General features: G+C 41.9%; 1 protein-coding gene across 1 annotated transcript; it reads left to right on the forward strand.

The window, feature by feature from the left end:
- Window positions 1-2,672: 2,672 nt before the first annotated feature.
- NIPSNAP3A (nipsnap homolog 3A) lies at window positions 2,673-15,201 on the forward strand. Its single transcript, XM_075560257.1, has 6 exons — window positions 2,673-2,839; window positions 4,603-4,813; window positions 7,800-7,958; window positions 9,194-9,343; window positions 13,714-13,800; window positions 13,887-15,201. The coding sequence occupies exons 1-6, from the start codon at window positions 2,780-2,782 to the stop codon at window positions 13,961-13,963; spliced, it is 744 nt and encodes a 247-aa protein (XP_075416372.1). The 5' UTR covers window positions 2,673-2,779; the 3' UTR covers window positions 13,964-15,201.
- The last annotated feature ends 2,802 nt before the right edge of the window (window positions 15,202-18,003 follow it).

An 18,003-nucleotide genomic window follows, 5' to 3' on the forward strand; every position in this document is an offset into this window, starting at 1 on the left:
GGAAGCAATATTACTTCAAGGGTTTCTATCACATCATTATTTTGTTCGTCTGGGATGACTAGAGAAACAAATCCAGAGAGACTCATATTTATATGTGGAAGAGCTTTATATACAAGAGCAACTGAATATTGAGAAAACATCCCAGTCTAGTCCCCATTAAGTCCATAAGTCTGAGATTAGCTAATATGTCTGATACCAATCTATAAAATCCTTTTCTGACTCACAAAACACATGCAATGACACTGAATGCAGGAAGATCACATGCCAGTGGGTGCAAAGTCTTTTGGATCCAGTGGCAATAGAACCATCTCAGAGCTGGCAGGGTTTTCCCCATGGCTCCCATAGGGCTTCTCCAGCTGCCAGGGCATAGCGTCATGTGTCCTGTCAGTAGAACTTTTCTCAGGGAGTGAGCAGGGAGAGAGAAGTGTCTCCCACCTCCAAGGAGATACTGCAGTTCCCAGAATCCTCAAGAGAAGACCATGCCCATACAGAGACCTCATTGGTTATATATTGATTGAATGGCCAGACACCACCCCTTCATTCACAATCCTCTGAAATTGACATCAGATTATGTAACTACCACAAGTATTAATTAGAATAGTAAAACATTGAGACTATATGTCAGTAATGTGACTAACAAAGAATGTGACAAATGATGTAACCATTGTTAGATGTGGGAAGGGAAGTGTATTTGGGGGGAATGGTACGCAAGACACTGAAATCCTAGAACTTAGTAGATACTCAATATAACTGAAAAAAATCAAGAAGAAGAATGAGTCTATTATTTAGGATTATAAAATTTTTAAAAATACTTTAAATATATTGAACGTAGTTATTCTAAGGACCAGGAATCAGGGATAGGAAGTATTGTATCAAATTTCTGCTGTTTTGCTTTAAGACTTAGAAAATGACATCATTTCAAACTATGCATGTTTACATCTGGCTTTTAAATTTTTCACTTGGGGCCCTCATTCCTTTGAGTTCCTGGTATATTTAAGCTTTATTAGGAGCATTCTTAGGAGCTTTTCAAAGTCATGCTGGAATTGGCAATGGGATTTGAGAATGCACTTAATACAAATAATGAAGGCCGAGTTGGTTGGCATTTGCCACATGTACACAAGCTGTCCAGTCCCTGGACTATATCCTCCAAAAATCCAAACTCACTGGTAGCCAATCCATTCTGACTCAGAGCAACCTTACTTGACCTTTAAACCGGTCCTGCCATGACCCACAAAGCAAAACGGTAAAGAACCCCAGATTTTACAATTTCTGCACACTACCCTGGGCAGGAAAATTCCAGGTTGAAGCACTGGTATGGCAGACTTGAAAGAGGCAGAGAGGACCTTCGAGGAGCCTCCTGCATTAGACGGGACTACTGATGGGGCTGTGGCACCTTCACACAGCATTCAAAGCAACCTGCTCTGAGGCCATCTTTGCACGGGGAGCCACTGTCTTTGAGTGGGACTCCAAGGACAAGACGCTTGGTTGCTATACAGTACACTGGCATCCTTCTGGAACAGGGAGATTGTGTTTCTGGCAAGTCTTTGACCCATTGTGTTCTCCTGTTTGGGTTCCCTTTCCGATTCACTGGAACTTTAAAAAATTCGAATCTTTTCCAGTGACACTTACATGCCAGGACTGAGTCAGGCAGAATCAGTTCAAAGTCCTGCCAAATTCCTACACACGTGAACAGGATCTTGTTTGCAATCCATTTGTTATCTAGGGACTGCCTGTATTACACCCTATCTCACTTATTCACATTCACACACAAAAATACCAAGCTCGTCGTTATTGCCGTGAGGTTGATTCTAATTTACCGAGGCCGCATTTGCTACAGAGTAGACTTCAGCCCTATGGGTTTCCTTGGCTACACAGCAACCAGCCAGACCTTTCTCCCCGGGGCCTGCTGATGGAAGTGGATCCTTTCATCAAAAAGCAACCCATTTGTACCATTCAACTTCCCTACGAGTCAGTTAGTTCTGACTCAGAGTCATCCTATAGGACAGAGTAGAGCTACCTCTGTGGATTTCAGAGATTAACTCCATGCAGGTAGAAAGTCTTATCTTTCTTCCACAGAGAATCTGGTGGTTTTGAACTGCTGACCCTGTGGTTAGCAACCAACGAGTAACCCACTTGGCCAAAGGGGAATGGAGTCACAATGAATCCGCAGTGACTCCATGGCAGTGAGTTTGCACCAGCCAGCATGCAGGATCCCTGTCCAGGACAACCACCAGGGATTACAAATCATCCTCCCTCCAAAACACTCCCTAGTTTTGTGTGCACACATCCAATCTCCAGACACCCACCCCTCTCCATGGACATACAAACATGCATGGACTCCCACACAGCAACCCATTTTAGGCAACTGCCGCTGAAGCACATGCGGTGGTGGCTGCATAACGGGACGGATCTCAGCATTTGAGTGAATTCTGATACCCTTTCGGACACAGGAGGCAACGAATCTGGAGCAACTGAAAGGTGACCAGCAGGTCCCGTGACACAAAAACGCTCTTCACTCAGGTCCTAGAAGCCAACAGGTCTGGTCTTGAGGCCACGCCTCCTCGGTCGGGGGCGGGGCTCCCTCCTCGAGGCCCCACCCACAGGTCCTAGAAGCCAACGGCAAGTCTGGTCTTGAGGCCACGCCTCCCAGGTCATGGGCGGGGCTCCCTCCTCGAGGCCCCGCCCGCAGGCTGCGTCCGCGGCGAGTGCAGTCGCGGTCCAGGAGTCCGGGAAAGGCCGCTGGCGGGCTGCCCGTGTCCGCAGCGCTGGAAGCTTCGCCATGCTCGCCCTCCGAAGCCGCCTGAGCAGGGTTCTGGCCGCGCGGCCGGCCGCGCTTCAGGTAGGAGCCTCTGGGGCGTCTCGCCGGGCGCTGGGGTGGGGTGGGGTTCGGGGCCCGCGCACCCTGACGCATGCGCTCTCCGCGCGGCGGTCTTCCGGCTGAGGGGACCCCGCGGCTTCGGTGAGGAGCACGGCTTGTCAAATGCCTCCTTTTCGGCCGGCCGCAGTGGACTGCGCGCTTCTCCGGCTTAGGTGCCGGGCCCTTGCGGCACGGGGCGCCCTGCTGGGTCGCCGGCCCGGGGAACCCTCTTTTGGCGGTTCCCCTATTGATTTCCGGTTTACGGGGCACCGTCCCCTGCTGCGCTGGCGGAAAGGGAATTGCAGCGGTCGTGCCCGAACCAACGACCCTCAAAGAGCGGCGCCGTGCCGAGCATCTGCAGAGAACCCCGAAGGGGAGGCCCGGGGTCCGGCTGGGGAAGAACCGGGGTCGGGAACCTGCTAGCAAACCCGAAACCGCTGCGTGGTTTAGCCTGGGCCGTCCATCTGCTCTAGGCTGATGCAGCCGAGAGGTGTTTGATTGATTGTTTCCGTTTCTGCGTACCTCGAGGTGCATTCAGACTTTTACCTGAAAGAGCAACTCCTCTGGGAGCAGATGCTCCGAAGACGAGCGGTTGGCAGCACTGTCTCCAAGGCAGGGCTTTGTTCCTGTGATGAGGGTGCCCCAGGACTGGGCCGTGTTTCCTTCCTTGTCTGTCGGGTCGCCGTGAATCGCAGGTGACTCGATGGCACCTCCTATCCTTCCAGAAACCTAGTCCTCAGAATTTAAGTGCTAAAACAGGTTGAGCCCGTTGTCGCCGCCATGGCGTCGATCCATCTGGTTGAGGATTTTACCTTCTCTTCTACAATGTCAAGCATGGAGGTCCATCTTCCATGGCTGGTCCCGCCTGACAACATGTCCAAAGTACAGGAGACAAAGCCTTACTAGCCTCGTTTTTTTTTAAATCATTTTATTGGGGGCTTGTACAACTCTTTATCATAATCCATACATACATCCATTGTGTCAAGCACATGTGTACATTTGTTGCCATCATCATGCTCAAAACATTTGCTTTCTGCTTGAGCCCTTGGTATCAGCTCCTCAGCTTCCCCTCACTTCTTCCTCCTCTCCCCTCCCTCATGAACCCTTGATAATTTATAAATTATTATTTTGTCATATCTTACACTCTTTTCTAAGGAGTGTTCTGACTGGATTTCAAGATGGATTTGCTCTTCTCACAGTCCATGGTATTCAATATTCATCAATACCAGAAATCAGAGAAATCCATTCATTTATTCATTGCCCAACGTACTCATGACAGAATTGATTTATGGTGTTGGTGAAGAATATTGAAATACCATGGCTTGGATCAGGTGCACCTTAGGCCTCCAAGTGACAGGTTTGTTTTTTAGCTTTTTTACAGAGATCTTTTGCAGTAACTCAACTCACTACCATCGTGACTCATCGCGATGCGGGATGGGATGCCAATTGGTAACATGGGTTACATTCTATTGAGTGGCCCTCGTATCCAGATTCAAACTTGGTTGTTACATATTGTAATAAATCCTACTTCACCAATAAAGCCTCTGGGTGGCACAGGTGGCTTGCAGTGAGCTACAATCATAGAGGTCGGTGGCTCACACCCACCTAGTTTCTGTAAACATCACAGCCAAGTCGACCCCTTGGAGTGGTTCTCCTCACTAACACACTGGGTGGAGACAATGTGTTTACGTTTGTTTGTCACATATCCCAAATTATTTAAATGTGTCTTGTCTTCCTTCCTTCAGGTGTGTTCATCGTTTGCCTCAGGCCCCAGACAGTCCGATGGGACATTCTATGAATTTCGTTCTTACTACCTTAAACCCTCAAAGATGAATGAGTTCCTAGAAAATATGAAGAAATACATTCATCTTCGGACAGCTCACTCTGAACTGATTGGCTACTGGAGCGTAGAATTCGGAGGCAGAACAAATAAAGTATTTCATATTTGGAAGTACGGTATGAATCATCCAGTCTTAGGGTTCTATACAGATTTTAATTCTGTTAGCTATAACATGAGATTTATCTCTTAAATTTCTACTTTGTAAATACATACAGGTAAAGTAAAACTTGTAGTACACCTTTAATAAGCTCCCGCTCAACCCATTATGTTATCAAAAAGAGGAAAATATGGATTCTTTTAGCTCAAATCACAATGTTATGAACTAAACTTAGTCCTCAAGTTTTAAGAATGGTTTATTATAACAATGGCTTATGAGAACTGAAGCAAGGCTTGTAAGAACCCAAGTGTGGTAGTATCACAAAAGGGAAAAAAAGAAGTTATTTCTTCTCATTGTACTTTTGATTGGATCTCTCAAGGTCTTAGTAAAGTAATTCAGGTCATAGAGCTTTGGAGAAGTAGAAAATGATAAGAGGATTGCTGTTTACTTGTAAGGTCTCACCCAATTCTGAGACTAAATCGTTCTGTCATGTTTAGGGGAGCACTTTTATCTCATTTCTATGCCCAAAGCTGCAGAAAATTCACTGTCGTTAGACTTAGGAGATGAAGACAAAGGAATCAGATATTCTGCCCACATTAAAACTGACCTACTTCTAGCTTAGTAGTAGAACAAGTGACAGGAAGGCCTAGAATATTTAGTACTTTAGTCTCTGCCTGGCAATCAATATGACTTGGTATTTTCCGGAGAACTTTTAATTTCATTTAATATTTGGTGATCATATCCAAAGTTAATAGACTTACATACTTTAGTATTAAAAATACTCGTTCTACTATGGGATACCAAAAAAAAAAAATCCCCTGGATTTCCCTTTACCCACCCAAAGCTATGTATTTACATTTTTTTATGAAACAACAACCTTATCACCTTCAATGTATTCTCCAGTATACATAATACATTTGTCAAATCCATTCCTGGAAACATTTTCTAAACTCATGATGACACGTCGTCTGTGTCATCAAATTGCTGTCCTTTCATGTCCCTCTTCATTCGCAGAAACAAAAAAGTTGCATGGAGCAAGGTCAGGTGAGTAAAGAGTGTGTGGCAACGGGCATGCTGTGTTTTGCCAAAAACAGATGGCTGCATGAGCAGGTGCTTTGTTGGAGTGGCAAAACCAGTCCCCATCTGCCACAAATCAGGCCTTTTTTGTTACACACTGTTATACAATCTTTTCAGAACCTCTAAATAGAAAGTTTCATTAACAGCCTGACTTTGGGGGATGAACTCCAAATGCCCTGTCCCTCTCACAACAAAAATACATATGAAATCGTCTTGGTCTTTGATTTCACTTGGCAAAGTGGCAATGGAATCTTCCACTGGCTTGATTGATGTTTGGGCTCAGGGTCATAAGAATAGCATCATGTCTCTTCACCAATGTGACCTTGGACAGAAACGCTGTTTGGAGCTGTTCATTCAAAGAATGGCTTGTTTCTAGTCGACGCTGTTTTTCCTGGTCAGTCAGAACCCGAGGCACAAATCTCACAGCAACTCTTCTCATTCCCAAATCTGCTCAGATTCACTGAACCGAACTCCAAGATAGTTCAGATAACTTCCCCATCTCTTCAGTTGTCTGTCGTCGTCAGTCTTGGAGCAGAAGTGCACGAATTTTGTCGACATTTTTGTCCATTTGGGAAGTTGATGGACATCTAGAACAAGCTTTGTCATCAATCGACATTTCACACATGCACTTGAGTTTTTCCCATAGTGCTGTCTTTACAAGTTGTGCTCAACATCACAACAGTTTGTGGCATTTTTCCCAAGCAGGAAAAAATTTTTCACAGCCACACACTGTTCTCTTAAATTGGCCATCACAAGAAACGAGGTTCAAGCAAAACTGCTTTTATGAAAAAACTCAGTAACCAGAGAGAACTTTCCCAGGCAATGCCACTGGGTGCACTAACTCCATGCTCTCCTAGCATGACAAATGCATGCATTAAAAGTTTTGTTCCATCCAGTGCAACTCCTTTTTTTGGAGGACTACCCATCATATCCTTAACATGAATAGCTCAATCTCTAAGGTATATACCTGATCCCTCACATAAACACTTCTATTCATCTTATGAGGATCTAATAGTAGTTCAGCCTTTAGGCATTTGCATTTTTATATACCTGTTTGTATAATGTAAACAATAAAATGGGGAAATGGGTGACAGTAAGAGGTGGCCTTATGATAAATACTTGAGTATAACCTGACCCAAATATCAGCCGAGGCACCTAATTTTACCACAAAAACTGCATTAAAAACATGCTGGAAAACTACATATGGTATTTGGAAAGAATGTGGTGAAAGGAGAAGAGGCCTAAAGTGTGCCATCATTTATGCTACATTTGATTCAAAGTGTGCCTTAATCAGACTATTCCCCAGAACTAGCGCCAAAAGAGAAAACAGCCTGGTCTCTAATCTGGCACTATAAATTTCATGCATCTATTAAATTAATTTAAAAATTGAGGACTAACTAGCTATCAAGTACTGTTTTCAATTCATTTAATTATAGCAACTCTGGAGATGAACATTGTATTATTTCCCCAATTCACAGATTAGGGAACTGGGACACACAGAGTCATAACTTGAGTGTTAGAGGCTAAAATATTCATTATCTGGCCTGCTAATTAATAGTATACATTTGTATTCTCCTGTTAGACACTGAGCAACCTCAGGGCGAATAACACATCTTTAATCTTAATCTGTCTGGGATACAGTGAACTCTGAAGGCCAGAGTGGGGTAGAACTGCCTTATTTCTCAGGGTCTTGGAAGTTTTCTGACTGGGAGAGTCTCGCCATTCTATCCGGTCTCAGTGGAAGTTACTGGGTTTTCCTTTGCTGACAGGTTTCTGCTTTCTGCAGGTTCTAGCTTTTTCTGGTTTTACTGTACAGTACAAAGTCCTTGAATGTCTGATCTATGTATGTTTACTGAATTTAACGAACTTCTCAAAACAGGACATTTTTTAAATCGAAGATTTTTATTTTTCTCTTTTTATTTACATAGACAATTTTGCTCATCGAGCTGAAGTTCGGAAAGCTTTGGCCAAAGATAAGGAATGGCAAGAAAAATTCCTCATTCCCAATTTGCTTCATATGGATAAACAAGTGTGTGACATTACTTACCTGGTACCATGGTGCAAAATAGAAAAGCCTCCAAAAGAAGGTAGATAGTTCCTTCGTCACTGTCTATTGATGAGTAAAATATCTAAAGATCTTAACCTATGAAAAGTAAAGGTCCACTAGAAAAAAAGTTTGGGGAGATGGTCAGACTTGAAAATTTGCAGTTCACCTGCATTTGTGGGGTCGCTGTGAGTAAGAATCAACTCAGTACCAATTTGCAACAAGAATGTGGCCATTGTTGAGATAAAAATAGTTTTGACCCCTTCTAACCAAACGTGGACCCAGTACTGTCGAGTCTGTTACAATTCATGGGAACTCTAGGTCAGTCAACTGCCTCATAAGGTGTTCATGGATGTCAATCTTTACAGAAGCAGACTGAAGTGTCTCCTAGTGAGCAGCTGATGGGGGTGAACATCAAATTTTTGGTGATCAGCTGATTACTTTCCACACTAGGGCATCTCTTAAAATACTATGCATCAAATAGTGAAATATTTTTCCAAATGGGATCGTACTGATTTTTTTGAAGCTTAAAAAAATTCCACACTTATTGTCATGGAGTCAATGCGGACTCACAGTGACCCCCTGTGAGTTTCTGAGATTGACTGTTTATAGGAGTAGAAAGCCAGTTTTTTCTCCGGAATGCTTATGGTGATTTCAGACTGGACCATGGGATCGCAGACCAATGTGTAACCACTACACTACTCGGACTCCTCTATTTAGCTGTGTTTTATAAAGTTGAAAGGATGAGGAAGGTTGAGAAGTTGGAATTGGGAGCAGCGAAAATGTGTAGGTAGGTGGAAAATGGTGTATTGACGGGACAAAAGCATAGGAAGCCGCTGGGTGAGGCAGAGAATTCATGCTCAACTACTAAAGGTTAGTAGTCCCAACACACCCATAGGTACCCTGAAAAACAGTCTTAGAAGATCTGCTTCCAAAGATGTCGCAGCCTTGTAACACTGCACAGAGGTTCTCTTGCATTGGGATCAACAGCAAACAACATAAATATGAGTGAATCCAGAGGTGAAAATGTTGATGCACTTGGCTTCTGACTGAAAGATTAGAGGTGCCAATGGTCCCAGAGGTACCTGAGAAGAAAGTCCTAGCACTGTACCTCTGAAAACCAGCCCTCAGAAACACTGGGGAACACAATTCTCTGATGCACAGGGGGGTTTTGGAAAAACTTCTGCTTATGTTGGTTCACCTTCCACTGGCATCAGACTAAACGTGATTAGAAGGTGCTTGATTATTTTCTGAAAAATATTTTTCTCCCTACTTTAGGAGTCTACGAACTGGTTACTTTTCAGATGAAACCTGGTGGACCAGCTCTGTGGGCTGATGCATTTCACAAGGCAGTTCATTGCCATGTGAATCTGCAGTATAACAAACTAATTGGAGTTTTCCACACAGAATATGGAGAACTCAACAGAGGTAAAATTTCTTTTCTCATCTGATAACTGAAAAGTATGTTATTACCTGCTAATCAGCTTTTATATTTGTTTCTCGTTATGATATAGGCCCCAATTTTTGGCTCTTTGTAATTGTGAAGACTCCAAAACTCTTTTTGACATCTCATTTTTTTACATATTATGAAGCCTTTTTCAAATGCTTAACTGCTTTCCCTGGTGCATCAAAATGATGGTACATTTTTTAAAGCTAGAAGGAATCCAAAGAATCTACCCTTTTCTTTGTATTTTTCTCTGAATGTACTTTTATTGATTCGGAACAAAACAGAACATGTTTCTGAAGCAGCGGTACTGTAAACTCTCTAGCTGTTAAAAATAGACAAGCACAAGGGAAAAATACTCATTTCCCACTGCAGTACTAAGAGACAATTCTTTAATGTTTTGGTCTGTTTCTTCCTAATTTACTTATCTATGAAGAGGCTTCAAAAACGTGTGATCCAATTGTTCTCCAAATGCATAGAGGCCCAGGTAGGATCTGATGGCATTTGTAACCTGGAACTTCCTTATATGTCTGTGTTCTCATTTAGTCATACTGTAGGGCAAGAAAAGGCTGGGAACCTTTTTAATGATGTAAAAGCTGCACATGCACTAAGTGAAGGTACTTGGGTTGAAGAATTTGTTGTGAGCAAGGGTTGGTTCAAGGAGCCCTGGTGGCATTTTCAGATAAACTTTGATGTGCTAACTGCAAGGTCAGCAATTCAAACCCACTGTAGGAGGCTACCTGGTCCTATCAAGATTTAGAGGCTCGGAAACCCCTGTGTTGGGTTGCTATGAGTCAGAATGGTCTTGATGGCAGTAGATTTGGTTTTGGAGTAGGGGTTGGTTCAGTCATTTGAAAGTGGGGGCAAATTTACATAATGCTCAACGATGACAGTCGACTGTGCTGCCTGAATGTGTGTGGCCCCTAAAAAGTCTCACTGTGCCTCTTCGGTGAGTCTCCCTTCCTAGCACTTCGACCTGTGATTTCCCCTTTCCAGTTAGTTTTGAGTCACCCAGACTGTTAAAAATGCTGCTCTGGGGCCGTTTCGCTTCATCAGCCATGGTGGAACTGATAAAGCCCTGTCCTAAAGAGCCAATAGGAGTTGTCCGTAAGGCGGACATTCCTAACTTGGGGACTGCCTCTATGTGAGTGTGTGTGTGTGTGTGTGTGTGTGTGTGTGTGTATGTATGTGTGTATGTATATATATAAAAATGTATATGTATATATGAAGTAGCTTCAAAAAGTTCATGGGGAAAAATGTTAATTATTTTTAACCTAGAAAAGATATAGAGATAGAGATAGAGAGACGCATGTAAATATAGTATTAGAAGATCAAGAAAAATGAGTAATCATATACTTCCTAGGTTCATATGGGCTTAATTTTTTTCCCCAGAAAAATTTGGCAATATAAACAAAAACCTTCATTTTTGTGTGTTTTTTGCCATTGTCTTCCCCAGCAACATTACTTCTAGAAAATATGTATTATGGTGTACATGTATAGATAAGGAAAATTTCAAAGAAAAAATATTTAGTGCTACCTATGTATTTGTAAGCTTCTATAAGGACAAATTAATTGTCATTAAAAATTAATAGTATTGACAGAAAATACATTGTTTAGTAGATGCTTTTACCAACACATCGTACAATATTACTCACTGTAATCTGAATGGAACACAGACACTCAAGTTGAAGTGAAGGGGAATGGAACTACACAGTAATTTTTATAGGTTTGCTAAAGGATATTTTTATATGTGAGGCTGTCTTCCAAAAATTCATAGAATAATAGAATCAAAGATTAACATATAAGCCTTATTTCTCGACAGAAGCTCCATCAAGTCACGTATTGTAGCTATTACCAGCCACGCAGTCCATTCTAAGAACTGAGGGTCTTGGGAATTTGACTACATCAATGGTTGTATATTTGTCCATTATATTTTTGCACATTGTTAACTGAAGATGAACGGCGGGTGCCCTTTAAAGATTTTCTAAGGTTAGGACACAAAAAGAAGGCAGGAAGAGCCAAGCAAGGACTATAAAGTGGATGTCTACTGATTCCCATTGAAACTCTTGCAATAGTGCCCTTGTTTGATGAGAGAAATGCGTGGAAAAGGTGAAGGCCTTTCGATGAGGTTCTCCTGGATGTGTTTTCTTCAATGGCCTTGGCCAAATTACTAAAAACACTCAATGAGCAAACTCTTACCATTCTTCAGCCTTCCAGAAAGTCAGCAAACAAAATGCCTTGAGAATTCCAAGGACCGTTGCCATGATCTTTGCTCCTAACGAGTCTGCTTTTGCTTTCACTAGACAATTTCCACCTCTTGCTAGACCTTGCTTTGTCTTCAGAATCATGCTGCTAAGGCCATGATCAATCTACTGTTAAATTTTTCCAAAGAAAATCTTCAGGATCTTGATCCCTCTTGTTTAAAAATGTTATTGAAAGCTCTGCTATCATCTGCAGCTGATCTGGGCACAACAGTTTTGTTGCCCAGTGAGCAGAGAGTTTAATTTTCAGTCAGGGTTGTGTGAGCTGGACCAGTTGGCCTGTCTATGATGCTGGCTATTGTGTCTGCTGTGAATTGCCACACTTCCTGCAGTGGACTTCATCTTCAGGATCGTCTAGTCTCTTTTTAAAACCAGTTATCCACTTGGAAACTAGATTTCTTTGGGACCTTTCCTCATAAATTTTTTCATAAAGCACCAGTGATTTCACCATTCTTCCACCCAAGCATCACTATAAATTTGGTGTTTATTCTTGATCCAATTTAGCATAATTCAGGTTGCTCTTCTAGAGGATTTTTTTTTCAAACTGAGGTCTTACCCTTCTTAGTGCTTTAAACAAGATCCTGTTCAGAGGTATTATAACAAGTTAGTATGAGTTTATTTTGGCCTCCAAATATTTTGAAATCCATGCCTGGTTTTTGAGCTGTTTGATGACCCCTGGTATAACCAAGCATAGAGCAGAGCATACAGGGGACAAGTCTTGGGAAAGCGCCCTGGCTTTACCCAAACACCAGGAGGTAATGAGTTGCTAGGCCTAGGAGTTCACGACCTTCAGCTCAGAGGACACTAGGGTCAATTGGCATAGAAACTCCAAAGGCAGTGATCTCAATCTTACTTGTGTGTGAGTAGCAATTGAGGCCATCAACGCTGATAAGTGGCCACACGAGGTGCAGCTATTAGTCTTTTCCTAGCCAGTGCAGAGGTAAAAAAAAAAAAAATTAAAACAAGGAAACAATTATTCCAAAGGATTTATAGGCCAGGTGAACCCTCGCCTACACAACTCTGCAAACCAAAGATTCCGTTGTCAACCGTGTTACTTTACTTCGACTTCCTTGGCCTTCACTTCATCAGTAAAACCAGTTTGATGGTGCCTGGTTACCACTGTTGACCGCTCTCATCACAATAGGAGATTCTGGATAGAATGGGAGGAAAATGTGGACCAAAACTCAAAATCATAAAAGATATCAGACCTACTGGTCTGGTAGAGTCCAGTGAGACCCCAAGAGTGTGGCCCTTCGACATCCTTTAAGCCTGGAGGTGTATGTTCCTCTGTGACTCCATCTGTACTGAAACAGTAGGTTAACCCGTAATGTGAGCAGTGACATTCGGAAGGCACCCACCAGAGGACAAGCAGCCACAGGATCAAAAGGGCAGCATCTGCCCAGGGACACCAAACAGAAGGGATGAGAAAGAAGAAGGGAAATGTCAACACAAGGACGAAAGTAGAATGACCACACGAGGTACAACTATTTGCTCTTTTCCCGTCCAGTGCAAAGGTGAAAAAAAATCAGTGAAACAAGGAAACAGCAATCAATGTCATAAAACAAAAATAAGTATGAATTGCTGAATGGAAAACTGGTTTGCTCTGTAAACATGCACCCAAATCTCCATTTTAAAATTAGTTTTTAAAAAGTAAAAAAATAAAAATCTTGTTACTAAGAATAGTATTAGTATAACCGTAAACTGATTTTATGCTTTTTAAAGAAAATAGATTATTGAGATGTCTTCTCTGAGAGGTTAAGATTATGCGTATTTTTACTTTCTCTTTGTATCTAAATTGTTCTACAGTGAACCCAATCTCTTTATAATCTTGCTTTTTATAATAGAGTAGAAAGTTATAAAACTTGAGGTTAGCTTTGATTATGCTTTCAGCTGTTACTTTATTTACCTTCCCAGCCTACTCTTCATCAATAAAACCAGTTTAATTTATAAATTTATTTCCCAAATCTCTGACAATTGCTCTCAAATCTTGACAGTAAGATATTTTTTACTTAAATAACAAGACTTACCATCTTTGATGTATTTTTCTGTAGTTCGTATCTTCTTTAGAATCTATTTTTGGCTTATTTCTGCAGTTCATGTTCTCTGGTGGAATGAGAGTCCAGATAGCCGTGCAGCTGGGAGGCATCAATCTCACGAGGACCCCCGAGTCGTTGCAGCTGGTAAGCTAGTTGACTAAGCATGCATTATTTTTAGAACATACTTGATTAAGTCATCAATTTTACGTGTCGTATGATTTTTTTTCTAGTCCGGGAAAGTGCCAACTACCTCGAATCACAGCAGAATATGCTCCTGATTCCTACATCCTTTTCACCGTTGAAATAGTTCGCTACTGAAATGAGACATGTCACTAACCCTTGTCTGAGCTATGTGCTAATGGTGCTTAAACTCTTCCAGGAGATAATCTCTTTCCTTTGGAGTAGGTGGTAAGTTAATTGGCTACGTCCCTTGCATTACTGAAGGCTACCCGTCCTTGTGATTAACACTTCAGGACATCGGTCTTTTCATTTCTTCTGTGGCATTTCAATATCTGTTCTACATTAGAAATAGCTATCTCACAACATATGTATTAACTCCCAAGGTACAGCAAATTAAAAAAAATTTTTAAAGCATAGATCCAGGAATGGGTTTGGGGCTCTCACTAAATCCCACCTCCAATTATAGAATAATTAGTTCTTAACATCATGGCCCTGCTCAATACTGTCCCCCGGGAAGGGAACACAGAAGATACGGGTGTTAATAGTAAAAAGTGGCAAAGAATTTAGATGGTGCCCAGCTATCAGATAAAAATAGTGTCTGGGGTCTTAAATGCTTGTCTCCAAACGAGCAGCGATCTAAGGGAGATGTCAACTAAGTCCACATGGAGGAAGCACACCATCATCAGTCACTGGAGGATTAGAATCCATATAACCGGAAGTCAAAGGAGGGATCAGTGTCAGAGTCTAAACTGAGAATCCAGGTGCAGGAGGCAATGGAGGACAGTGGGAGCCCAAGATTCACTGGTGGAACTAGCAGGGACTAAATTTCCAGAGAACTCCACACCCCCCCCCCCCCCGGTCTAAAATTGAGGGATGGGAGGAAAGTGGTCACTTAATGAGTGCGTGGGGGAGAGGAGTTTAGAAGATGAAAGGCATACATCTGACCTGAACAATTAAAACTTTGTCATTAGATCCCCCTTTAATGCAGGCAGAGCTGATGTGGTTTTCAAAGTGTTCTGTATTTTTGGTTTGTATTCAGTTTTTGATTTTGCATATTGGAATGTATCTCAGAGGTTTATGTAAATGGAGGTTGTGCTCATGAAGCTGTATTATATGCTTTCCCGTTTTTCAGTCTATGAAACCCAGGATTGATGAATCGATAGGGACAGCAAGCAGACTGAGGGCGTGGGGGAAGAAGAGCTCAGTGGTGTTGGGAGGTCAAAGGGAGACGATGGCAAGGAATCCGTGTAGAAAAAGATTGTTTGGAAACTGATTGTGGGAACAATTGTACAATTCTACTTGACATGATTTAAATACAGAATTATATATGTATTGGATCCCAACTAATAAAAATTTAAAAAAATAGCTACCACGGCTTTGTGATCTTGATTTTGCCTCTATTTTAAAATATTGCTTTTATATTTTCATAACTTCCTTGATGAAATATTTTCTTACAATGCTTTCATGCTTGGGACAACTTTCAGAATTACTTATATACAGTCTCTACCTTTTCAGGGTCTTTGTTTATCTGAGATTTTTTTTTAATTCTTTGTTCAGTGAAGTTTGATGTATAGTATCAAATAAGATTCACAAGAATAGTAGATGAAATAAATTTCTTTACATTAGGGAAGTGCTTATCATTTGAGGCATCTGTATTCATTGTGGTTTTCACATTAGTCACGCTAATGAAAAGTATGTAATTGGATCTTTGTATTAAGAAAACTTTTCAAAGGCTTGTTGGTGCATATGCTGAAATGTGTATATTTATAATAAATTTTACTAAGTTTTACTTCATTTTGAATCACTATTTAGCAAAGATTCTTCGGACATTTACGCATTTCAAAGAGATTTTTACGGTTATGGACATGCTTACTCATGCTAATTACTTTTGTGCTGTGCGCTTTATCTTCTTTTCTAGAGCTGCTGCTATAAGCCACCGGCAGTCATAAGCTACCGTTGTTAGTCTGCATGATAAGTTACATCAAGCAAGTCGTAGGCCTAGACAGCGGGCCAGTTTCTTCAGCACCATCACAGGTCCAGTGGAGCTTCCTGTGAAACCTCTCTGATGTCTATTTCGCTTGTTTCGTTTCTTCGAGAATTCGTTTGAGTATCTCCATGTTTCCCTGTTAGTCTCTATTTACAGCTGTATTCTATTTTGAAGCATAATTAGCTATGTGTAGAAATCTTGGAAAAGCAAAGTTTATCACCTCACTTACGGGTTCTCCAGGACTCTGGCTTCTCTGAGCCGTGATGCAGTGTGAGCCTGCTGGTGGATGCGCTAGCTGGACAGGCTCCAGGCTAAGGCTGGCTCCTCCCTCTGTACACTTGCTTTCTCAGGGCGTCGCTTCAGTAGCTCTTTCCTGTTTCCTGAAGCCACAGCTTTCCCTGCTCTCTGGTCCTTCTGGCTATTCTCCCCAATGATAAAAATAAACACGCGTTTCTCACCAGCTCCTGCTCCATTTTTCCTTGGCCGTTAGAGGAGGCTTCAAAGAGTTAATGAAAAGTTCTGATTTTCCAGGAATATTTTGAAGCCACCTTGTGTGTAATTCAAAAATATAAATGCAATTCTATTTTCTCACATTTTCTACTGAACTTTAATTACTCCATCAGGCAACTTGCTCATCAGCTCCTTTCTCAATCCTCTCTTTACAATTGACCTTTCTTTTAGAAGCACTTTACTCGTTTTGTCCTCCAAAACATTACCCAAAGCTTTCTTTTCTTAGCTGCTTCTTCGTCTCCTTTGTCCTGACCATTGGAAACACTGTGGGTAACCAGAAGGTTACCAGTTTGAAACCACTAGCTGGCTCAGGGGAGAAAGGCAGCTGTCCATTCCTGTAAAAAGGTAGTCTCAGAAAGGGTCACTCTGAGTTGGAATCAACTTAGGTTTTGCCTTGACTTCCTAGGCTAGGGTATTCCAGGACCAAATCCCGTGACCGTGTTTTCCATTGTATTCACTTTGTAGGTCACGTTTAAATCCAACCTAGGTGCTGGCAACTCCTCCCTCTACACCTTATCCAAGAACTTCCTTAACGTCTTCACCTGAACGTTTAATAGACATCTCAAACTTCAGATGTCTAAAACTGAATTTCTGGTCATTATCCAGACACCCTGTCTCAGTTAATGGCAACTCTCCATTTGCACAGATCAAAATAACTTCTGGGTCATTTTGACTCTTTACTCTCTGACTTCATTACATTATTTGTTGGCAAATCCCAAAGATCCAGAATTTGATTATTCATGAAGCCAATCACCATTCCTCACCTGGACTATTGGGACTAGTCTCTCCGTCCCCTACCCACCTATGGGTAACCTCAGCAGCCAGCGATCTAAAACAAGCCAGGCCAGGCCCCTCCTCTACTTAAAACTTCCCAGTAACTTTGTTATTTATAATGACCAAGCCCTGTGGTGACTTTAAGTTCCAAACTGTCTCCTCTCACCTTTCACTATACTTTCGACTGACTCTCTTCTCAGCATCTGATCTGGCCTTGAATATACGTGCACATTTGCTTCAGGGTCAGTTCCCTGCCCCCCACCCCGACATCTGCATCAAACACTTCCTCTCCGCTTTGAAGTCTGCTTCACGAGGACTTTCCTGCGCACACTGCTCAAAATCACATCACACAGCCACGGCAGCATCCATCATGGTCCCTTGCCTTATTTTTTCTCTTACTTAGAATATTTTAATCGGATGACGACTGGAATGTACATTTCACGACTGGTGATATTCCTAAGTATTTGCTGATTAAATCAACATGAGATTTACACTTGAGTTTAAACAATAAAAACACTGTAATTCCTCCACATTTCATGTTACACAGTTATAACAAGGCCAGTACATGACATGGCTGTTTTAGCAGTACCTCACGATCCAGGCTGGACAGTATCGCTGGAAGACATAGTAAATGCCTCAGTAGAAATTTTGCTGTAGCACATTGGTTATGAAGATAATTCCATTCATTTGGCTTCAATATGAAGGTATTTGAACTTTTCTTTTTTGAGGACGAGAAATAGATTTGCAACCACTGTCTTAGCCCCTGCCACGTAATTTCCAGGGCATAAGCAAACGTGTTCCTTACAGACTCAAAGCCAGAACTCCAATATCAGCCCCACGTTTTAGCCCTCTGAAATGCCTTCTGTAGGTCACCAGGCATCACTCTGTCAGAATAT

Source organism: Tenrec ecaudatus, chromosome 10 (genome assembly GCF_050624435.1).
Source record: "Tenrec ecaudatus isolate mTenEca1 chromosome 10, mTenEca1.hap1, whole genome shotgun sequence".
In the NCBI taxonomy this organism is placed as follows: Eukaryota; Metazoa; Chordata; class Mammalia; order Afrosoricida; family Tenrecidae; genus Tenrec; species Tenrec ecaudatus.